The sequence below is a fragment of the Camelus ferus genome, chromosome 5, assembly GCF_009834535.1.
Source record: "Camelus ferus isolate YT-003-E chromosome 5, BCGSAC_Cfer_1.0, whole genome shotgun sequence".
Taxonomy (NCBI): Eukaryota; Metazoa; Chordata; class Mammalia; order Artiodactyla; family Camelidae; genus Camelus; species Camelus ferus.
Window position 1 is genome coordinate 21136390 of NC_045700.1, and position 20113 is coordinate 21156502.

The 20113-nt window shown below is 35.1% G+C and overlaps 1 protein-coding gene across 2 annotated transcripts in view; it reads right to left on the minus strand.

The window, feature by feature from the left end:
• The window catches only part of LRP1B (LDL receptor related protein 1B), a 1593459-nt gene that overhangs the window by 72882 nt on the left and 1500464 nt on the right, over positions 1-20113 (minus strand). For both annotated transcript variants that reach the window (XM_032479383.1, XM_032479382.1), the window contains exons 78-83: positions 18100-18323; positions 16941-17047; positions 9238-9354; positions 7379-7552; positions 5727-5852; positions 398-562 (exon numbers count right to left, since the gene is read on the minus strand). In XM_032479383.1, coding sequence (XP_032335274.1) covers positions 398-562; positions 5727-5852; positions 7379-7552; positions 9238-9354; positions 16941-17047; positions 18100-18323 — 913 coding nt within the window. The remainder of the gene's footprint in view (positions 1-397; positions 563-5726; positions 5853-7378; positions 7553-9237; positions 9355-16940; positions 17048-18099; positions 18324-20113) is intronic.

The following is a 20113-nucleotide window of genomic DNA, read 5'->3' on the forward strand; positions in this document are numbered from 1 at the left end:
CCAATTTTTAATAACATATGAGTTTTAGCATTAGGCAAACTTCATTTAAAAAAAATTTTGGAGTCAAAACTATAAGGCTTGTAAAACTGGTTTTACTTCATTTTAAGCCAGAGTCAAACCATCTACAAGCACTGAGCCCTGTCAGTGGTGCAGCTTAACATGTGACAATAATCAAATGGTCATTATTATTGTTAATTTTTGTAATTTAAACTTCAATATACCCAATTTAGAACAAATGCCGTTATGTTGAATTAATTATTAGATTTAATTTTTGTTAATACATTTGCTATTAAGATACTAGGAATTTTATTTATAACATTAAGTATTTTCTTTATATTTCTCACATATAAGGAAAATTGTTCATGATTTGAATACCCAGTGTCACTCACTTACTTACCCAGAGGTGATGGTATGCAAGTTCCTCCATTTTGACAGTAGTTGCTACAGTGGTTGACTTCACATCTTTCTCCTGAATAACTAGGCCAACAGTGACACCTCAAATCACCCTTCTCATTCAAAATGCATCTTCCTCCATTTTCACAAGTCAATTTGCATGAATCATCTAGTTATAAGAAATGTATAAATTAGCATGTAATTCAGTAAATGGTGGAATAAGAAAAATTCAAATAAGCAAAAATGCTAAGATTTACTTTCTTTCATAAAAAAATAAGGTCCTAGTTCTGTCCCGTTCTAGGCAAACAAGTTAACCTATCTGAGCCTGTTACTTCTCCTTCAAGGCAGCCTTAAGGACAAATGTACAGCTTAACTCATAGACTTGTGAATATTAAATAAGAAGCTTGAAAATAAAAGTTAACATTATGAAACTTTGTAAATTTTTAAGTACATCAGTATATACCATACACATATGCACAAATACGAATTTGAGTTCCAGCCCACATCTACCCTACTAGACCAGCAGAAGGACAAAGAGCTGCCATCTGGTCTGCAGAGGTTGAATTTCAGTAGGAAATTGAAGCACTTATTTGGTAAATTACCAAGTAACATTCTGATTCAGCATTAGTTATTGAGTGCCCAAAGGCACACTGAGAACACAGCTCACATGGAGTGGCATCTATGAATGCCAGAAGGTGAGCACTGGTGGAACTGAATGAATGGACCTATTATGGCTGGACCTGGATTACAGAGTGTAAAGGAAGGAATTGAAAGAGAGAAGTGAATTTGAAGAGATAAGTGGAGTGTTGTAGGAGATCCTTGGATTTTGGACTTTGCCCCAAAAGCAATGTTGAGTCTTTGAAAAAGTCTAAAGTCTGAGAATGACTATACTGGTAGGAGTTAAACTCAAAGCAGAGGGACTCTTAAGACTCTGTTTAAATTATCCAGGCTAGATAAGATGATGGCCTAAAATGCAGTAATGTGGGATAAATAAATGTAGCCAAATGCTAAAGGTAACTAGAAGATAAAAATCACATAAGAGGGAAAGGAAAAACTAAGTATAATTCTTCAGTTTTTGACACAAGGGCTATAGGACCTGAAGGGGTGATGTAGCTTTTTTTTTAAGAGTATGTATGTATGTAAGTTTGTATGTATGTATGTATGTATGTATGTATGTATGTATGTATTTATAATTTTTTTTGCAGGGGGGAGGTAATTAGGTTTATCTATTTACTTACTTTTTCAGTGGAGGTATTAGGGATTGAACCCAGGACCTTGTGCATGCTAAGCATGCACTCTACCATTGGAGCTATACCCTTCCCCCTCGATTTAGCTTTAAACATATTAAACTGGAGATATCTATATAAATGTAAAGGAGGTGGGAAGGGATAAACTTGGGAGGTTAAGATTTGCAAATGTTAGCTACTATATATAAAAACAGATTAAAACTTTTTCTTCTGTATAGCACGGGGAAATATATTCAGTATCTTGTAATAACCTTTAATGAAAAAAATATGAAAATGAATATATGTATGTATAGGCATGACTGGGACATTATGCTGTACACCAGAAATTGACACATTGTAATTGACTGCACTTCAATTTAAAACATTTAAAAAAATAAATGCAAGTGGGAATCTTTAGCAAAGAGTTGATACAGAGGTCAAATTCTTAAGAAAGATCCCAAGTGTAAGTATGCTTGCTTAGTTTAAAATTTACCAGAACGTTTCTAACTCATTCGGCATGAAATATCCTAATCAGAGTTGTGAATGTGAACAGTGAAGATAAATATTTAAGATATGATGATCACAGTTAGAATTACTGTGAGAGGGCTCATTTTCACCTGTAGATGTTCTGTGTAAAACACAAAGATACTCAAACTCTCCACATGTTAAGACATGTACATTTCTATAACGTGCCTCATTAGGCATCAGAGATGTAAAAATATAACACTGCCCAATGAAATGAAGTGGAGTTAACATTCTTTCAAAACCTAACTGTAATAGTTCTGTAACGATAAAGGAAGCTGCTTTTGTCAATAACTAAATCACCTCCAGAAGCCAAGATCCAGCAATTATAATCAACTATATGGAAGAGCAGGTGAATACTTCTGCAAGAATGAGTAACATTTGAATTTCAAATTTCTTACATGAAGATTACAAATATTCAGTGTGCTCTCATTTAACAACAGCAGCTAGAGGAAGGCAAGTAATTATAAAGAGCTGAGAAACTTGGCAGTATCAATGTTAATGTCAGGAAAAGTAACTGGCATTTATCTACACCAATCAATAATTCCAAAACTCACTTATTTATATTCCTAACCCAGTGTCCAAGCTGTCCAAGCTGTCCATTACCAAGGCTCATTTATGTAAAGGCCAATGTGAATATTTTTTAACACTCGGATTATTTCAAATATAAGATTTTCTTTTAAATTACAAAATGAATTTTGAGGAGGTTTCTATAGTCTCAAGCAGGGTTGAAATAGTAAAACAAAAATTTGTAAAAAAGTTTTAGATCTTGGGTAAGTGTGTACTTAGACAAAATACTTCCTTGTTTAAAACCTAAAACCATACAATTTGATGAATTAATACGGCAAAAAAAAATTGCTTCATTTTCCTACCTATTTTGTGACAGATTTATCTTAGAATGTTGAGTGTCTATATTTTGCAAGGTATTGTGTTAGGCACTTTCCGTATGTTATTTCTAGTATTTCCACTGACTCTGGACATGGGTACTTTGGGTGACTTAGAGGCACTGAAGTGTGTTATGTGATGGTCAATGTGTGGAATGCCTAGATTCACCTGGGAGTACTACCGCTATTAAGGAACATTAGACAATCAATTGAGCCTTTTCATGCTTCAATTTTTTTATATGTAAAAATAGGGACAATGGACAGTATAATATCATTGGAGTTTTGTGAGGATTAAATGAAATAATATACATATAGCATACTTAAAATATGCCTTATCATAAGCCTTCAAGATATTTATTATTATTACTAACAATCGTATTTAACATTAATCTAATTTTACACTGAAGAAACTGATACTGAAGGAGCTTGGGGCCAAATTACTTATGTCATAGCTCTTGGCCTAACTCAAAGCTCCACCTCAGCCCTACCCTAGGCCAAGTTCTTCCTGTGTATTTGTTGATTTTGGATTATTGAAAACATTTACATTAAACACAAAGGAAAAAGGGGATTATGGGGAAGAGATAGTCATGTTTATTTATAAAAGAAGAACAATAGACGCTGTCTGCAAGTTGACCATTAAAAAGACCACCTATAACATCTGAGTCAACGTAGAAGTCACACTGGCAGTTTAAGTAGTGTACTTCCGTGCAGAGTATTAATCCCTCTCGGAGGGGTCTCTCCCACCGAAGCAGCAGTACAAGTAGACACGGCACACAGGAGGCGTCTGTGAGAGCACTGGTTGTGGGAGTGTGTGGAACGAGTGAAAATGCAGCACATCTACAAGGAAGAGTTGTTGACATTTTTGAGAATCTGTTTCTGAGATGTTAAGTAGACTAGGCGACCATACACAGTTCACCCGCCAGACTGTATCAGAGCAGTGGGTGAAAAATGTACTTGCTAATGTTTGAAAATGTTCATTTAATTATCTTATTCTACCAGCAAAATTGAGATCGTGGCAACTCTGGCTGGGATAATTGGTAAAGAGGAAGGGTGCATCCTGGTACTAGTGACAAGATCCCTTTTCAATGACCGGCACTGAAGTACCAATCGAAAACACCAGTCATGGTTCACATTTAGCTCTCTGCTAAGAATGTTCCAGCCCTGCCATCCACAAGAACACTTTGCTCATCCTACACACTAACTGAAACAAATGACTCATTGTTTTTTTTTTTCCATTCCATGTTTTCATGACTTTTCAGACAGTTTTTTCTGCCTCAATGTCCTCTTCCTTCTTTCCTGCTTAATCTAATCTGTCTTTGCAGACCTTGTTCTAAAGTCATATTCTATGGCAAATCTAATCAATTCCTAATTGGATACTCATGTAATTTGCATTAATAGTTTAAACTCTGTCTCTCCTATAGCTCACATCACTCTTCGTATAAATATCTACTTACTGGTATTTGTGTCATTTATCAATTCATCTTTGCAATCCCTTCAGATTTGCATATCCAGTGCTTAAAAATATATATTAAAGAGCCATGACAGTTTTAGACACTGAGTGTCTCAGAAGAGACAGTAGTCTTCAGATTGCACATAACCCTCAGCAGAGAGCAATGAGACAATGATATGGGGGCAGAGATGCTGACTGAGGACAAAGACACTGTGTTCACGTGAGGAATTCATTCTTATAGGGAAATAAACAGGTAGGAAGAGCATGTATTTTAGTTGAAAAATGTTTGTGGTGACTCTCAAAAGTGATTTTGCAGCACTGCATTTTGGTCTGTGACATAAAATTAATGACTATTGATTTTCTTTTCTCTTAGTACCATTTTTTTTTCCCATTATGGCTAATGTCTTGAATATGAGGAAACTTATTGAAAGTCTATCTGGATATCCAGGAGACATCTCTTCTTTCCCTTTCCCATCACACTATAAATTTTTTTATTTTATTTTATTTATTTTTTTATTTTATTATTTTATTTTATTTTATTTTACTTTACTTTTTTATTTATTTTATTTTATTTTATTTCTATTTAAAATGTGCCAGAATTTGAAATGACGCTTCAAGTTTTCAAATGTCTATTCCAAAGTCTACCTTCTAAAATATAACTCTCTGAGTGAAGAAGTATTTTTTGTTTTCTTTCTAAATTAGTCCTTCGTTTCTGAATGAGTGCTTATGCTTTGCTCAAATGCCCTCAAGATACTTATTATTAGTAGTAGTTGTTGCGCTATTTATTGCTAATCAGATTTTACACAGAGGAAACTAAGGCTTAGTTTCTAAATTAATCCTTGGTTTTAAAATTAGCACTGGCACACAAAAGGTGTTCAATATAAAGCTGCTAAATGAATCAATGGATTTGGGAGTTGGGTTTAAACTTATAGCAGAATGGCACCCTCAGAAGTATCATTATTCTTATTTTTACAAGAGCTACATAAAAAGGTCTCTTGATTCTGTGTGTGACTTCAAAGTTCTCAATCTACTCTTCAATGCACAGTAAGTACTCAATGCAGCTTTGAATAAATGCAGAACGAATTGATAGGAAGTCATCGTCAGAGAAAAGAACAGTTTACACAGGTGTTCAAGAACCAGTGGTATCAAGGAACCTGTACTGATGGCTGAGTAGCTAATTCTGCTCAGTTTCAACAGTTGTGGACACTTATTGTACAGACTAATTATTTACAGAATAATGAATTTTATTACCTGACAGGCTGTCATCATTGCAGGTGCCATTAATCAAGTATTTTCCTTCTGGGCACACACAGGTGGCCCCAGAAGGATTCAGCAAACAGAGGAACTCACATGCTAAATCTAAGCATGGATTGGGTACTGAACAAAAGGAAAGAAAGAAACACATAATTATGAGTACAACAGGTTTCAAAAAAATAAAATCTAATAAGGTGAAATGATGAATTAGCAATGTTAAAAAGAAATCACATCAAATTTTTACTGGGAGCATTTCATTTCAATATTACCATTCTCCTTTACAGCTGAAAAGAAACCACTACCCAACGCCCACCATTAATAGAAATTTTACCCTAATTTATGCTTCCCACAGGGGAGAAGAAATTATTCAAACACACACTTTGCCACGCTTCGCTTGACAAAAGAGTTGGTCTGAGATACTGAAGTGTAATTGGGGCTGTTGTAAAAAGTAAAGCCATCTGGAGTCTTTGGGATCTAACCTCACTTTAGATAGTTTCAAGACTGGTTTAGCAGACAGAAACAATTCTCCCTGGTATTTACAAAGGCTTAAAATCCATATGCAGTTGTCTGTCAGAACACAAACAAAACGTATGCTTCTTTCCCCTAAAAACCATGTTTAACACAATTTCCTTTCCATCAGATAGAAGTTTGTGCCCATGGATAAATGTGTGTCACATTTACTTTTGTCTAAATTTCTATCTCATCAGTATCCTCTGCAGTCATCTGCATGGCTTTCCATACAGAATCCCATTAGGATGAAGTGAAAATGGCATCTAGTTAGTGAAATGGTGACTATGATAGTGGCTCTCATTCTGAAGGATCCACCACTCAAACGCCTATTATATTTAGGGCAGAATTTCATTTACTTACATTTTATGAAGGTGGCAATATTTGACTATGAATATGAATGAAACAGAACTAGAGGATGAGAGAGAATGCCAGGGGATGTCCTCATAGTAACCTGGGAAACTTGAAACCTCAGATCATTGGTAAAGAGCAGCAAAACCTTGAATAGAATTTCAGGAAGGTTCTAGGGGGATATATGTTGTTTTAATCTACTTCCAAAAACTGACTTGGTTAAATATCAATTGTTACCTTTCCAGTTATCATACCAAATGAGGTGAAAGTCCTTTTTATTTGCCACAAAGAATAATTATAAGTAAATCTTGAACAGTGTTTTGAAGAGTGAACTCAAGCAACAATAAAAATGATAAACCATCAGAGAAAATTCAACCTTGGGAACAGTTCTCCTCAGATACTTTTAAAGATGAAATGTTAAAGCTGTAATTGTTACTTGGTTATTAGTAACAAATTTCCTTACTTGCATGGTTTGTCTAAAGACTCACAAAGTTTTGTTAAGAACTTAGAAGAAACATAATGAGACAAATTTTTATAACAAAGTTAATTCTAATTCCATGAAAACACAGCCAAATCCTGAAATTTTCATATCTTTCATGGCAGAAATAGAAACTTTTGCATTATTTATATCTTGTCTTTGGTAATTTGAAAAGGCTGGTGATATCAAAATTAAAGTGACTTAACTTACTGGGGTTAAGCCATGGATATAGTTAAGAATTTTAAAACACTTTATTTTGAGAGTTATAAGAAACTTTACCAATATAGACAGTAGTATAAAATATTATACTTACAGTCTAGTTGTTTATAGCGATGAGAAATCAAAACTCCTTTTGTTTTATCAACATCTAAAGCTAGGTACTCTACAGAACCATGGCCAAATTTTTGTACTCGAAATACACCATTTTTAGGTCCTGCACCATATATATAATCTTCAAAGACATCAATCCTATGCGGATGTAACAAGCCTAGGATTTTAAAAAAGTTGAGTTATAAAAGTTGCAGTATAAATGCTCAGACTTAAGAAAACTAAGTTTATCCAAGATCCTATAGAAAATCTTATTCCTGTTCTTAAAAAACTTTCATAATTAGAATATTTTCAATATTAGGTGTAAAGTTATTAGGATTAATTTCATAGCAGTAGAAATATGTGAGATATTATAACTTGTCACTCAGAACATAAGAAAATTTTCATCATCACTTTAATCATCTTTACCACCACAAAGCGTCTGCCCGGGGGCTTATTACATGCAGAGTAATCTCTGCTGTACAGTTTGCAAATAAAAGAAAAGCCTACAGGCCAATGTTATCCATTGCATACAAACAGGAGTTCACAAAATTCTTAATTTGTGTTCTGTATCAAATTAATGGTCAAATTAGATTGCCTGGATGACAATTTTATCAAGCAACCAGGAGTTGATTTTAAACAGTAAAATCCCCCAAAATATTTGACATCACTGTTTTCTGTTTTAGACATGGGATAAAGAAAACAGGAAAATGGTAAACATACATATGACTTGTTTGACTAACAATAATAAAGCCTGTAATTTTTCACATTTTAAGAAATGGCTACTATTTTAAGAGATTTTATTTTAAAAAATCTAACTTTTGGTACTGACATTTATAACAAGTAAAATGACAACATTATATTTATTATCTAAACGTTATAAAACCTAAAATGCCATTTAACTTATATATTTTTCTTTAGTGTTTCTTAAAATAGTAAAATGTACACTTAACCTGAAAGTGGTTAACTTTATTGTAATCAATTACATGAAGGTGGAGTTTTTCTCTATCTAGAGTTACCATAGCAAAAACACACACTTTTGGTAAAGGTACAATGAAAGTTCAATGCAACAATTTTTCTTGCAACTTCTCTGCTTTTGTTCAAAAGACAACAAGAAGCAATGTAATATTCAGTAAACATAACATGTAAATGTAAAAAATTCAAGTATGCACTGTGAACAATTTGTGGTAAATAAGGTAAGCGGTTTTGGTAGGAAAGGGAAAGCAAAACAGAAGGGAAAGAAATTAGATTCAGCAGAAAGAACTGAGATTGGAAGGCACAGAATGCATGAGGCATAGAAGGGGGCCAAAAATGAGAGTGAAAAATTGGAGGTAGATACAGAGATGGAGAGAAGAAAGGGGCGCTGAAAAAGAAGAGCACAGGTGGATTCTGCAGTCGCTCATGGGAGAGCTAAGGTGTCATTTTTACACACCACTTTTCACTGTAGATGACAGCATCTATCAATTACCTATATAAATAATTGCTACTATGATGTTCTACTATACACAGTAACTCGTCTCCTACTCATCACTGCAATTTAAAATAAAAATTAGTGTTCACAGGCACTACTTGAAGGGTTCTGCTCAGAACAGGATATCCACAGAAGCAACAAACAGAATGAGTATTTTCTGAATCTGGACAGCAAAGCACCACATTTGTCTTAGAGTCAAATGAGTTCTATTGGCCTGAAGTCTTTGTTATTCTAGTAGGAATGAAAACTGTAATACACTGTAAGAGCGACAAGTTGAAAATAGAAAGAATTCGAGGAAATCCAGAACATAAAGCTTCCGTACTTATCTTTATGTTTCATTAGGTAACCCTCTCGATGATAATAATTAAAAGCAAAAACAAAAGCACTTCACACACCTTGTTTGCTGCTGACAGACACTACTGAATCAGAGCCGTCATACAGAACGCTGCCAATCACAGAGAGCTCAAGGTCAGCCCAGTATATCCGCTCACTGAAATGGTCCACAGCCAGACCTGCAGAATCAACAACACCGACAAATAACAGCAACACGTTTGAGATTATTTAAAATTATGCTTTTGCTCTTTACTATATTATTATAATTGACATTTTTCTTCAGACATCTTGGAAATTACCCAGTCTACATCATGGTAGTGCAAAAACCAGAAAAAATGAAATACCTTAATCCTTGTCTTGAAATACATGTGGATAGACTACATAGAATTTATTTAATGAACTGCAGCAAAAATTCTTACTTCACACCGGAAAAGCTACCGTAAATATCTTTCCACACTTACTAGTTTCTTAATTATGGTTATTTTCTAAAAGACTTCTCCATGATATTTTTGTTTTTATCTTTATAGTACACACAGAATTAATTCATCATTTACATCACTTATCTAACCATTATTTAAAACAATTCAGTGTAATTAGTTACATTTTGAATCTCTTCATGCAGGTGCATTTCTCAGAACATAAAAGGTTCTAGGCTTAATTGTAAGATATTTTCACTCATTTGGAGTTGGTTTACAGTGTTATGAGATACTTGTGTGCATGCTGAAGTTTAAACTGACTAAAGATTGATGTTTACAGTAGGGAAGAACGATTAGTAAATTCCTTAATTAAGGTTCTAGTTATACTTAAATTTTCTACTTTATTTTTTTTTCACTCTATTCATTAATTTGCTCTGAGACTGCCTGTCTATCTTTTTATCATCAGTATCTGTTAGTGACTATCCATGGACTAAAATAACATGTAGTAAAAAATAATGTTTTTCTCTTGATTCACTTTTTAATTTTTTATTTCATAATGTGATTGGAATCCAGCCAGTATCTTCTTACAAAAATATCAACACATAGAGTATCTTAAGTAAACTTCCTTTAGTATAGAAGGGTAAGATGCATGACATGTGATTCTATAATAAATCTTCACTGCTGTGGATATTTAATTCTCATGACATAGCTAGTCTTTAGATATTGTATATTACATACTTTGATAGTACAATGCAATTGAAATACTTTTGGCATCTGAATCACAAAGAACTTTCTGAATCAGATCATTGGTTGAAAAAAACAGGTACATCTCAATGGCAAGGCAACTGAATGAAAAGTATTTTTGAGTTGACATTAATTGTATTCCTGTGTAGATGGACCAAGACTGAACAATCAGAATGAAAACATATCATGGTGAAAATCACTTGGGAATAATTCTTCAGTTAAGTATGTAGATCTATCCCAAATGCAATCAAATGAAACATAAATATTGCTCCTCAATTATAATATAAAGATATTTTATGCCCAATCAGCCTCTGAGAAGTGACTTAATGATTAAAACAAGTGGTCTGTGTTTTACTAGTTTCTGCTCGATGATTAATTTGCTATCTGGACTCATGTTGGGAATTATGTTTTTGCTTCTTCATGTACAGTTATGGGTAACATGAACCATAAAATGATTGTTTCCTGCTACCACCATTCTATTTCAAAACAGCTATCAAAGAAAGGTTGAAAATATTTTTCTTTCTCTCCCACTACTGTAATACAGTAAAGAAGGAGATTAAAAAAAAAAAAAAGCTGTCCCCAACAAAATTGGTCTTTGCCTCTGAATATTAAATTTGTTAATCACATAAAAGAAGAAAACAATGAATGTGTAATCCAATTTAATTACCAACACTGTTTCTTCAGATTCAGGAGCAATAAAAATTTCTCAAAAGTGTCATATTGTTGCATAATTAGTCTAGGCTTAAAACATACACACACGTTTGTCAACTCTGGTCTCATACTGTACTATCTTGGATGGAATTACATCCAAATAAAAATTATATAACAAAGCTTTTAGATGAGTGGCATTTGTATTCCCCCAAATCCACAAATCGATGATTGTGATTTTTCCTTAAGCCCTTTAATAAAAGAGACAGTTTTTTAAATTAAAAAGTTAATAAAGGAATCAACTTATTTTTTTTTTGTTATAGAGATGAGAGTCAAGTTTATATGAAAGAACAAGTTCATTTCTATATCTTTAAAATATCACATCTGCTTTTTTGTCTTTAATAAAAAAGCAATAATAAAATGGGGAAAAAAAATCAATTCCCAAGAAAGTCATTCTTATCTGAAATGGGAATGGTGACTATTTGGAACCAAGTCAGTATAAGTACAGAAAATTCAAAATAAAATGCCATACTTATTCTAATCAAGCATAATAGAACCACAATTTGGAAGTTTTATGAAAGACAAAAATACAGGCTCACTAAGTTTTAGAAATGCATGATAATGACCCAATCATGTAGTCATTTTCTTAAAATCTCCCATGATACCAAGACTACTATTACATTTTAGAGATTTTTGAATCTAACTTTTGTTGAACTCTGAAATTTTCCAAGATCCTTCACACAGTTTCCCTATTTCCACTATGCTCTAAAAAGCAGAAAGAAAATGGTAAAAGCAAAATCTTATGATGAATTACTACAGTACCAATGTGATATTTAAGGAGAAGACTGGGAGAGATCAATAAATTAAAATCACTATATTTTCAGAAAGAGAGAACAAGATTACACACATTCTGTGTTAAGGGAAAGCTGAGATTTATAAGGTAGCAATAACCAGCAAGTGTATACTACCATATTCATGATTTAAGAGGTGATAAGAGGGGTCCGAAAAATTAAAAATATTTAGCACTATGTCAAATTTATTTTTAGAAAATTGTTGAAAGTATTTTTGAGACAAGTTGCCTACTTAAAATCTTAGATTCCAAACTAGGCTACAGTTGCTTTGCATATATATGTGCATGAGTGTTAGTAAAATAATGCATCAAGGAATTGAAAAATAATGCTTAAGTTTTTATCTATTTTATTTAAATAGAGATCTTTTGTTGGCCAAGGACCAAGAATTTGCTGAATGAATCAGATAATTATGACTGGTCCAGGGCAAGTGTGTGTACTTTTTTATTCTCTCAGAAATCGCCACAATTTGGGAGGAGCTAAAGGCAACATAAATAAGCTCTTAGATATCAAATAATATGGTATTTAAGTAAAACTCATGTAATTCTACATACCTTCCTACAGAAGTGAAAACTGGAAAGTATCCTTATCTGACACAGAATTCATTAACCCAGCACATACTCATAAGGTAACTCCCTTGCACCACAAGCTGCCAAGTACTAGGTATGTAGCAAACTATCAAACAGATCATGTTCCTGCTCTCATGAAGCCTGCTACTCAACCAGCACACAATTCACTGAATCGGAATATAAATTACGCTTCTTATAACAACTCCAGCAACTTTGAGTGATCAGTTTTCCATTGTTAATTCCCCAAACTAAATTTCTAGTTCTGCATTGAGCTCCAGAACTAAACTTTCCAATTACCTGTGAGGTGTCTCCATCTGACTGACTTAGGTTGGGTCCTGTCTACAAGTGCAACATTTGCCTGTGAGTGACAGCATCACACATGCCACCTTCTCCAAACTCCTATTTGAATGATCAAACGATGCTATATGCAACCTACCCTCCCCATCCCTGACCCTTCTTCCTGCTCTACTTTCACTCTACTCTCCATGGTACTAAACACCTCATAACTTACTTTATAACTTACTTTTAAAATATTTTTGCTGTCCTCCATCTCAGTCCTCTGCCTTCCAGGAGAATGCAAGCATTAGTAAGGCAGGGATCGATGGTCACAAGCTCATTCCTATATTCCAAATGCCTAGCATTGTGCATGACACACACTAGATATGCAATAAATATCAGCTAATGAATGAATAAATGTCTTCTAGGAGTCTACTCCTGTAAGTGCGGCAGGAGTTCTCAGGGCAGAATTGCTGAGAAGAAAACTATGCCCATTACACATGCGGCAGAGACGCTCCTACCAGCTACTTTCTTGGCACGTCCCTATGGATGTCAGACCAGATCCTGTTATTTGCTTAACGTGAGTCAGTGGGACTTGCCGTGGCCGGTTAAAGCCTGCAGGGGCTGGCCTCTATCCACCTCCCTAAGCCTATTTCATGTCACTTTCCAATTTGTTTATTATGCTATTTGGCTTTCCTTCAATTCTGCTTCCTACTTCAGGGCTCTCCTGACCTGTTCTCCACTTGGTGTTGCATCATCATTCCCTATTCCCACTCCTTCATATGGTTTAGCAACTAATCTTCACAAGACTCCAAAAGCGATTGCTCTCCACTATAATTAAAGTGACACCTCTGAAGCACTCCATCCTTTTCTAGTAGGGATATTTACATACATTTGCATATATGTGCATGCACACGCACGCATACACACTCACATTTTTGCTTTTGTTTCTACAGACCCCCATATTAGACTATAAGTTCCTTAAGTGCAGAAATCCTCATTTCCAAAGACTAATAGTGCCTGGTACATAGTGAGCATCCAATATTTTTTTAGTGAAAGGAGAGATGAAGGAAGACAACAAGAAGATGCTCAAAAGAATAATTTTAATTTATTGACTTTTAATCCCTCTTGGAGACATTTCCTATCTCCTCCTGTATTCTCATATCCATTCAATAAATGCTACTAATGCTAACTTTGCTTTGCTTCCCATATAAGCCCTGGTCTTTTTATATCACTGTTATCATTCTAATTATGCTATTCTCCACTCTCATCAGGACCATTCAGTGGATTGTTAACTGGCCTTTTGGTCTCTGTATCTATTCATTCCATTGGCACAGAGCTACCATAGCAATATGCCTGAAGACTTACCTTGTTCACATACTCCTTGAATCAAAGTGGTATAGTGGCTCGTTATCGCCTAAAAAAATCATACTTGAACACCTTCCCACTGAAAGCCCCCTATTCTCAGCTCATCTTACATTACCTACCCTGTCCTCTTCTAGGTTTATCATGATTCTTAATATCATGGAACATGTCATATTCTCCACATTATGGTCCCTGGCTCATTTAATGCATACAGCAAGATTTCTAGTTAGCTATTATTATCCCTTGGTTTGCTAATGGTAAAGTCAACCTTTGAAGATGAGTTCATTTCTGAGACCTCACAGCTAATAAGTGACCCCTGGGGATTCAAAACCAGGTATATCTGATTCCAAAGAATATCTTTATAAAATCTACCCCATGATGGATTATCTGTCCACCTTTCAATACTTCTTTAAGCGACACCTTTCACATAGTTTTCCTGTACTGAATATAATCTTTCTTGACTCTGACCTCCCAGGATATTATACAGTATGTAACAATTCTCACATGCTGAAACTGCAGTTACTACTGAGCATGCCTCGTTTGTTTTTTTCTTTCTCGAATGTAAACTCAGTGAGAAAAGGACTGTACCATGTTCATCATTGCTACCCAGGGCACTAAGCAAGGAGGTTAGCACGTGGAAAATGTTCAATACATGCACCTTTCACTTGGCCAAATGTAGGAGACATTACAGTGTCCAGACCAAATTTCCTTTACTAGGTAGGGGTACCCACCCCCAGTTGTTGTTTTGGGAGCTAAGGACTCACACTGGCTCTCCTTCTCCAGTGAATTGAGCTCAACTGACACCAATTGCCTTGATTGAACATCTAAAGCCCGAAAGGCCAACCGGTGACTGAGGAGGCACACAAAAAGCTTACCCCATTGCCTGTCATGGGACTTAATTCTCCAAAGTATATACCCTTTAATTCAAATCAAGGCCAGACTTTATCCAAGACATAGCCTTATGGGACTGTTTCCTTTTCTGTCTCCATCTTTCACATTTGTCTGCTGAATAGCACTCCCGTCATAAATAAACTTCATAAGAATCCCTGTCTTAGGCTCCCTCCTAAGAATACTGAAATTGTCAATTCCAAATATTACTTCCTCAGACATTCCTTAAAATGAAAATCAGGTGACGTATTCTATGTCTATGTAAGATGTTAATATCAGAAAAGTTCCTATTAATTTTGCAACTTTTCATAAGTCTTAAAATAGTTAAATATTTAGAAAAAGAAGTACCAAGTTCTTTAAGAAATAAAATAGTGTTTGAGCAGATTATGCTACTCTCCTCAATACCTGCCAATGGCTCCCCTTAAGACTACAATAGAACCCAGTCCTTATCACGGAGTTCCAGGTCCTAGATGATCTGCCCCTGGTCACCTTGCCACCCTAACCATTCTCCCGCACCGCTCACGTGCTTCTAGGCATACAGCCGTCCATTGGTATCTGCAGAAGGCTGGTGGCAGGATCCCCTGTGGACACGAAAACCTGCAGATGCTCACGTTTTATGAGCACAGTACATAGAACAGCATAGTACAGGCCAGCCTTGGTATCTGTGGGTTTCGTGGATTCAACCTGCCATGAATTTGGAGGGCCCACTGTCATAACATTATTGCTGTTTTTCACACATGCTGAGCTCATTCCTAACTCCTAACTTGCCATTCTCTCTGCTTAGAAAGCTCTTCCTCACATTCCCATAGCTTGCTATCTCTCTTTATTCAGTTATTTTCTCAAATATCAACATCTAGACATGACTTCTCTGATCATCATAACTAAAATACCCCCATAACTGTCCATCCTTATTTTTTTTCTCTATAGCTCTCATAACTACCTGACATGAGGTATCCTATACATTCTATCCTCTTTGAGAAGGTAAGTTTCAAGAGAATTGAAACTCTCTTCACAGGGGCATGATTTTGTTCCTTCAGCACCTGGAACAATTTCTGGTACCAGGGGAGTGTTCAATTAGGATCTGTTAAATTACTGAATAGAGACACTTACATAAATAAACTAAATTCCAAGGATTGCTCCTTTCTGTAAGAGTAAAACCAATCTAATTGGAGGAAAAGGCAGAAAGCACATTACAAGCAATAAATACATAAGTGCCAAGTATAAAGTTTCAGCTATGAAAGACACAACAAAGTATAATTGCTAAATAATATATGCTATAGAAAATGTACTGTGTCCTTTTGATGGGGATGTACGGGGTGGGGGTGGGAGGGATGCACAAAATCTATAAGGCATCTGTGGTGTGAAAATAAGTAATCAATTTAGACCTTATGAGATCGGTAAGATGCATCTGGGTGCACAAAAGTTGGAAGGGCATTCTAGAAGGGCGATCTGAAAGGAAAATGGCATGGGAGAAAGAACAGGGCTGCAGAGAAAGCCCTGAGCTCCTGAGTGGTCCTGGAAGTACAGAGGGTGTGGAGTGGTGGTTTAGGTGACGTGGCTGGAAGGGAGATTAAAGCCAGGTTGAAAAGAGCTGTGAATGTCTTTCACAAAAATTATTTATATTTTCCCACCTCTCTGTCCATTTATTGTCTTATCCTCCAGGAATATTACCATGTAGTCTAACATCATTAACGTGTAGCTGTAAAAATGCCCTAATACAGTGCTATAAACTGTCAAAATTTCATGCAGGTGAAATTCTACTAATAGCCTTGTAACTTAGGTAATTTTCAAATAATATCCCCATAATATCACTGGCAGTATGATAAGGACCTGACTTTCAAGTTGGGAAAATACGGCATGAAATGTTAATGACTTTTGTAAAGTCATACTATAAATTATTTTATCTGCTTGTAAAAAGGATTATATTACCAACGAAACTAGAAAGAATGGCAACGCTATTATACGTAGCATAATGCTTCACACTTCAGGCTGCGTGGGAAACGTATTATACCTGTGGGTCTCTGTAAGTTCTTCTGTACCAAAATTCTTCTCAGAGTACCGTCCATGGCTGCTTCTTCTATGTGGGAGTGGTCCCCAACAACAGTCCAGTACATCATCCTGAAGAGACAGGTCAAGACGGTTAGCCTGGTGATGGTGCTGTTATAACCCAACTCTGCGCCAAAACAGAATCTCTTCAGACCAGATGCATCAGAATCACCTTAGAGTCCCTGAAAAAGCAGATTTCTGGACCCAATTCTAAACCTACAGAGTGAGCTCCTATAAGAGAGGGCCCCAGGAATCATTTTAAACAGTCTTACCCATCCCCTAAAATTTGAGAGCCACTGTTTAGCAGGACACACTGTATGTAGTTCACTAGTTGATATCTAAAGTTCAGTTTTGAAAATTTCCTTTAAATTTGAGAAGAAAAATATTTCTAACACTTGAAACTATCTTCTTGTTGTGACAGAATATCCATTTTATTATGGAAGATGCATCAATAAATGCTTTCTTTTTTCAATAAAGTAACTATTTTCTCAGACAGAAATAGTTTTCTCACTTACAAGATGCCACACTGCACAATTCTAGTGAGTAAATTACATTTGCCTCTTTTTACTCTGGATCCAATGATCCACTTTATTGGGTGATTAGGACTTTTATTCAACACTTTCCTATTACATTTTTGGTCATTGCTTATAAGTAAAAAATAAAGAAAGGAAAAAAAATCAAGTAAAATAAGGGAGATGTTTCTGTTAAATTGTTTAAATTTGTTCATACATATGCCTCCATTTTTAAATTATCAGATATAGCCAAAACCACTAATAATCTATACTTAATATGTTTAACATTACATTTAATGCCTCAAAAATTCAATTTTAGATGAATAGTGGCTATATGTTTAATCATCACTTTCATTATTCTGAAAGCACACATAAACACACATACACTAAATGTATAAAGTATCAACTGTTGAGGAAAAAAATACATTTTGCTCCACCATTTAGTGTGAAAAGGACACGCCTTTGCACAGGAATAGACAGATTTTCAGAAGTCTTGTGAATCTGTTACATGTTGAACACTCCTGCAGAAACAACGCTACAGAGCAAAGATCAGACAGTTTCTAAAAATGGATACTCCTATCAGGAAATATAAATAACCAAATCATCACCTACCCTCTTTTAGGATTTACAGCAATAGCGTAGGGTTCTCCAGCCATATTTGTTAAGAGCCTGGTGCAGTTGGGGCCACTCAGCTGCCCTACATTGATAGAGAACCTCAGGCTGGTCCAGTGAGTAGTATAGTAACTGAACCAGTGCATTCTGGAATGGTCAGTCCAATAAACATTGCCAGCAACCCAGTCCACTGCAATGTCCCTGGGCCTTTTAAATTCAGGACACTAAAAGAAAGCAAAACAACAAACAGTATTTTCAAAAGCAAATTGGTGGAGTTTTCTATATCCATACACTGACATTGTGTGGGAATCATAGTAACATGGCTAGGTGTTCATTGTTACATAAATTCTTAAAATACCTGACATACTTCATTTTATTCTTAAGTTTTATGGATATATAATTTCACAAATCTTAAGTAGACAACTTCCCTGGAGTTTTTCCTGTCACTGCTCCTTTTTAACTACCATCCTGCTAGAATATTTCCAGGACTATAGAAGGTTCACCTGCAACCTCTCCTAGTTAGATTCCTCTTACTGTAAGCATGTTCTAATGTCTAACACCATAGATCAGCTTAAACAAATCTAGATAAAAGGAATCATTCTCTTCCATTTCTGACATCTTTGACTCAGCATCATGTCTGTGAAATTTATCCATATTGCTGGGCATGTCAGTTATTAATTATTTTTATTTCTGGGTAATATTTCATTTTATGAATATACATCAATTTGTTTAACATTTTACTGGCAATATCCATTTGGATCATTTACAATTTTAGGCCATTACAATTAAAATCATGAATTTTCCTGTACATGTCTTTTGGCTTGAATAGATACAGCTAGAACTTTTTTTTCAGAGTTAGTACCAATATTCACTCTTTTCAGCAATTTAAGAAAGTGCCAATTTCTCTGCATCCTTACTATACATAATGTGATTAAAACTGAAAAAGAATATTAATACAAATACACACACTTACAGAGATACTGTATTTGAATGCCTTTTGACAAAAGTTACAATCTCCGTCATTTATACTAAACCTCCGAGCCTGGATTTTCCATGTAATAGTGTATTACTGAATGACTGTGAGACAAAGGTAAGAGAGTTCATTGGGAATAGACAGCAAGGAAAATAACGTGTGCTCTGTGCCCTTCAATTAACTTGACCACTTTGAGCAGTAACTCGTGTAGTAATTAATTTGACATGGTCAGGTTTATTGTGCATAACCAAAAGTGAGAAGGAGTTCTCAGGGGTATTATATCAAGAATGGAAACAATTATTTGAAGGTGATTATAACTAGACATGTATTCAATGTGTAAGAGCATTGTTAGGACCTGGCAACCAGTGGAAATACGAGTTTTTAACACATGACAGTTTCTTGTGTGATTTAGTCATGAACACATTTTACAAAGGAGTGGACTTTGGATTAAAAGAGAAGAAACTGAACTTCTCAAAAAGAATATGCGATGTCAAGAAACAGGAATTGCAAGTCACTGCCTGCTGTGTGATTACCGGGATCTAGAGAAAGGAAAACACGGCTTGAACTAGACACAGAACCCATAGAAATTTCTAAGGACCTTTATTATCAGTATTTTTTGCCTATTGGTTTAAAACTAAAATTATGAGATTTTACAGTACCTATTTCTCAACTGCAATGATAAATACTATCCATCTACCCAGTGATGTCTTATAGCTAACTGAAGTAAAATGAAAAGCACTCTGCAATACAATGTGCTGTAAACATGCCATATAAATAATATTCATAAATGAGCAGAATATAGAGACTTGTCCTAGCCAAGCCACAAAATCATTTTCAAGTGTTCCAGTATCATTTAAATTAACTGTATTTTCTTCCAATTTGGCAGCATTTAAAAGTAAATATATCAACAAATGGCGTGGGCATGTCAGTGTAAGTCATAAATTTTTAACCATGAGAGACAATGGGAGAAAATAACCATAATAAACTGTGCAAAGCCTGCTGGAACATATTTGTCATTTTTTAACACTGAGAGCAAACTTT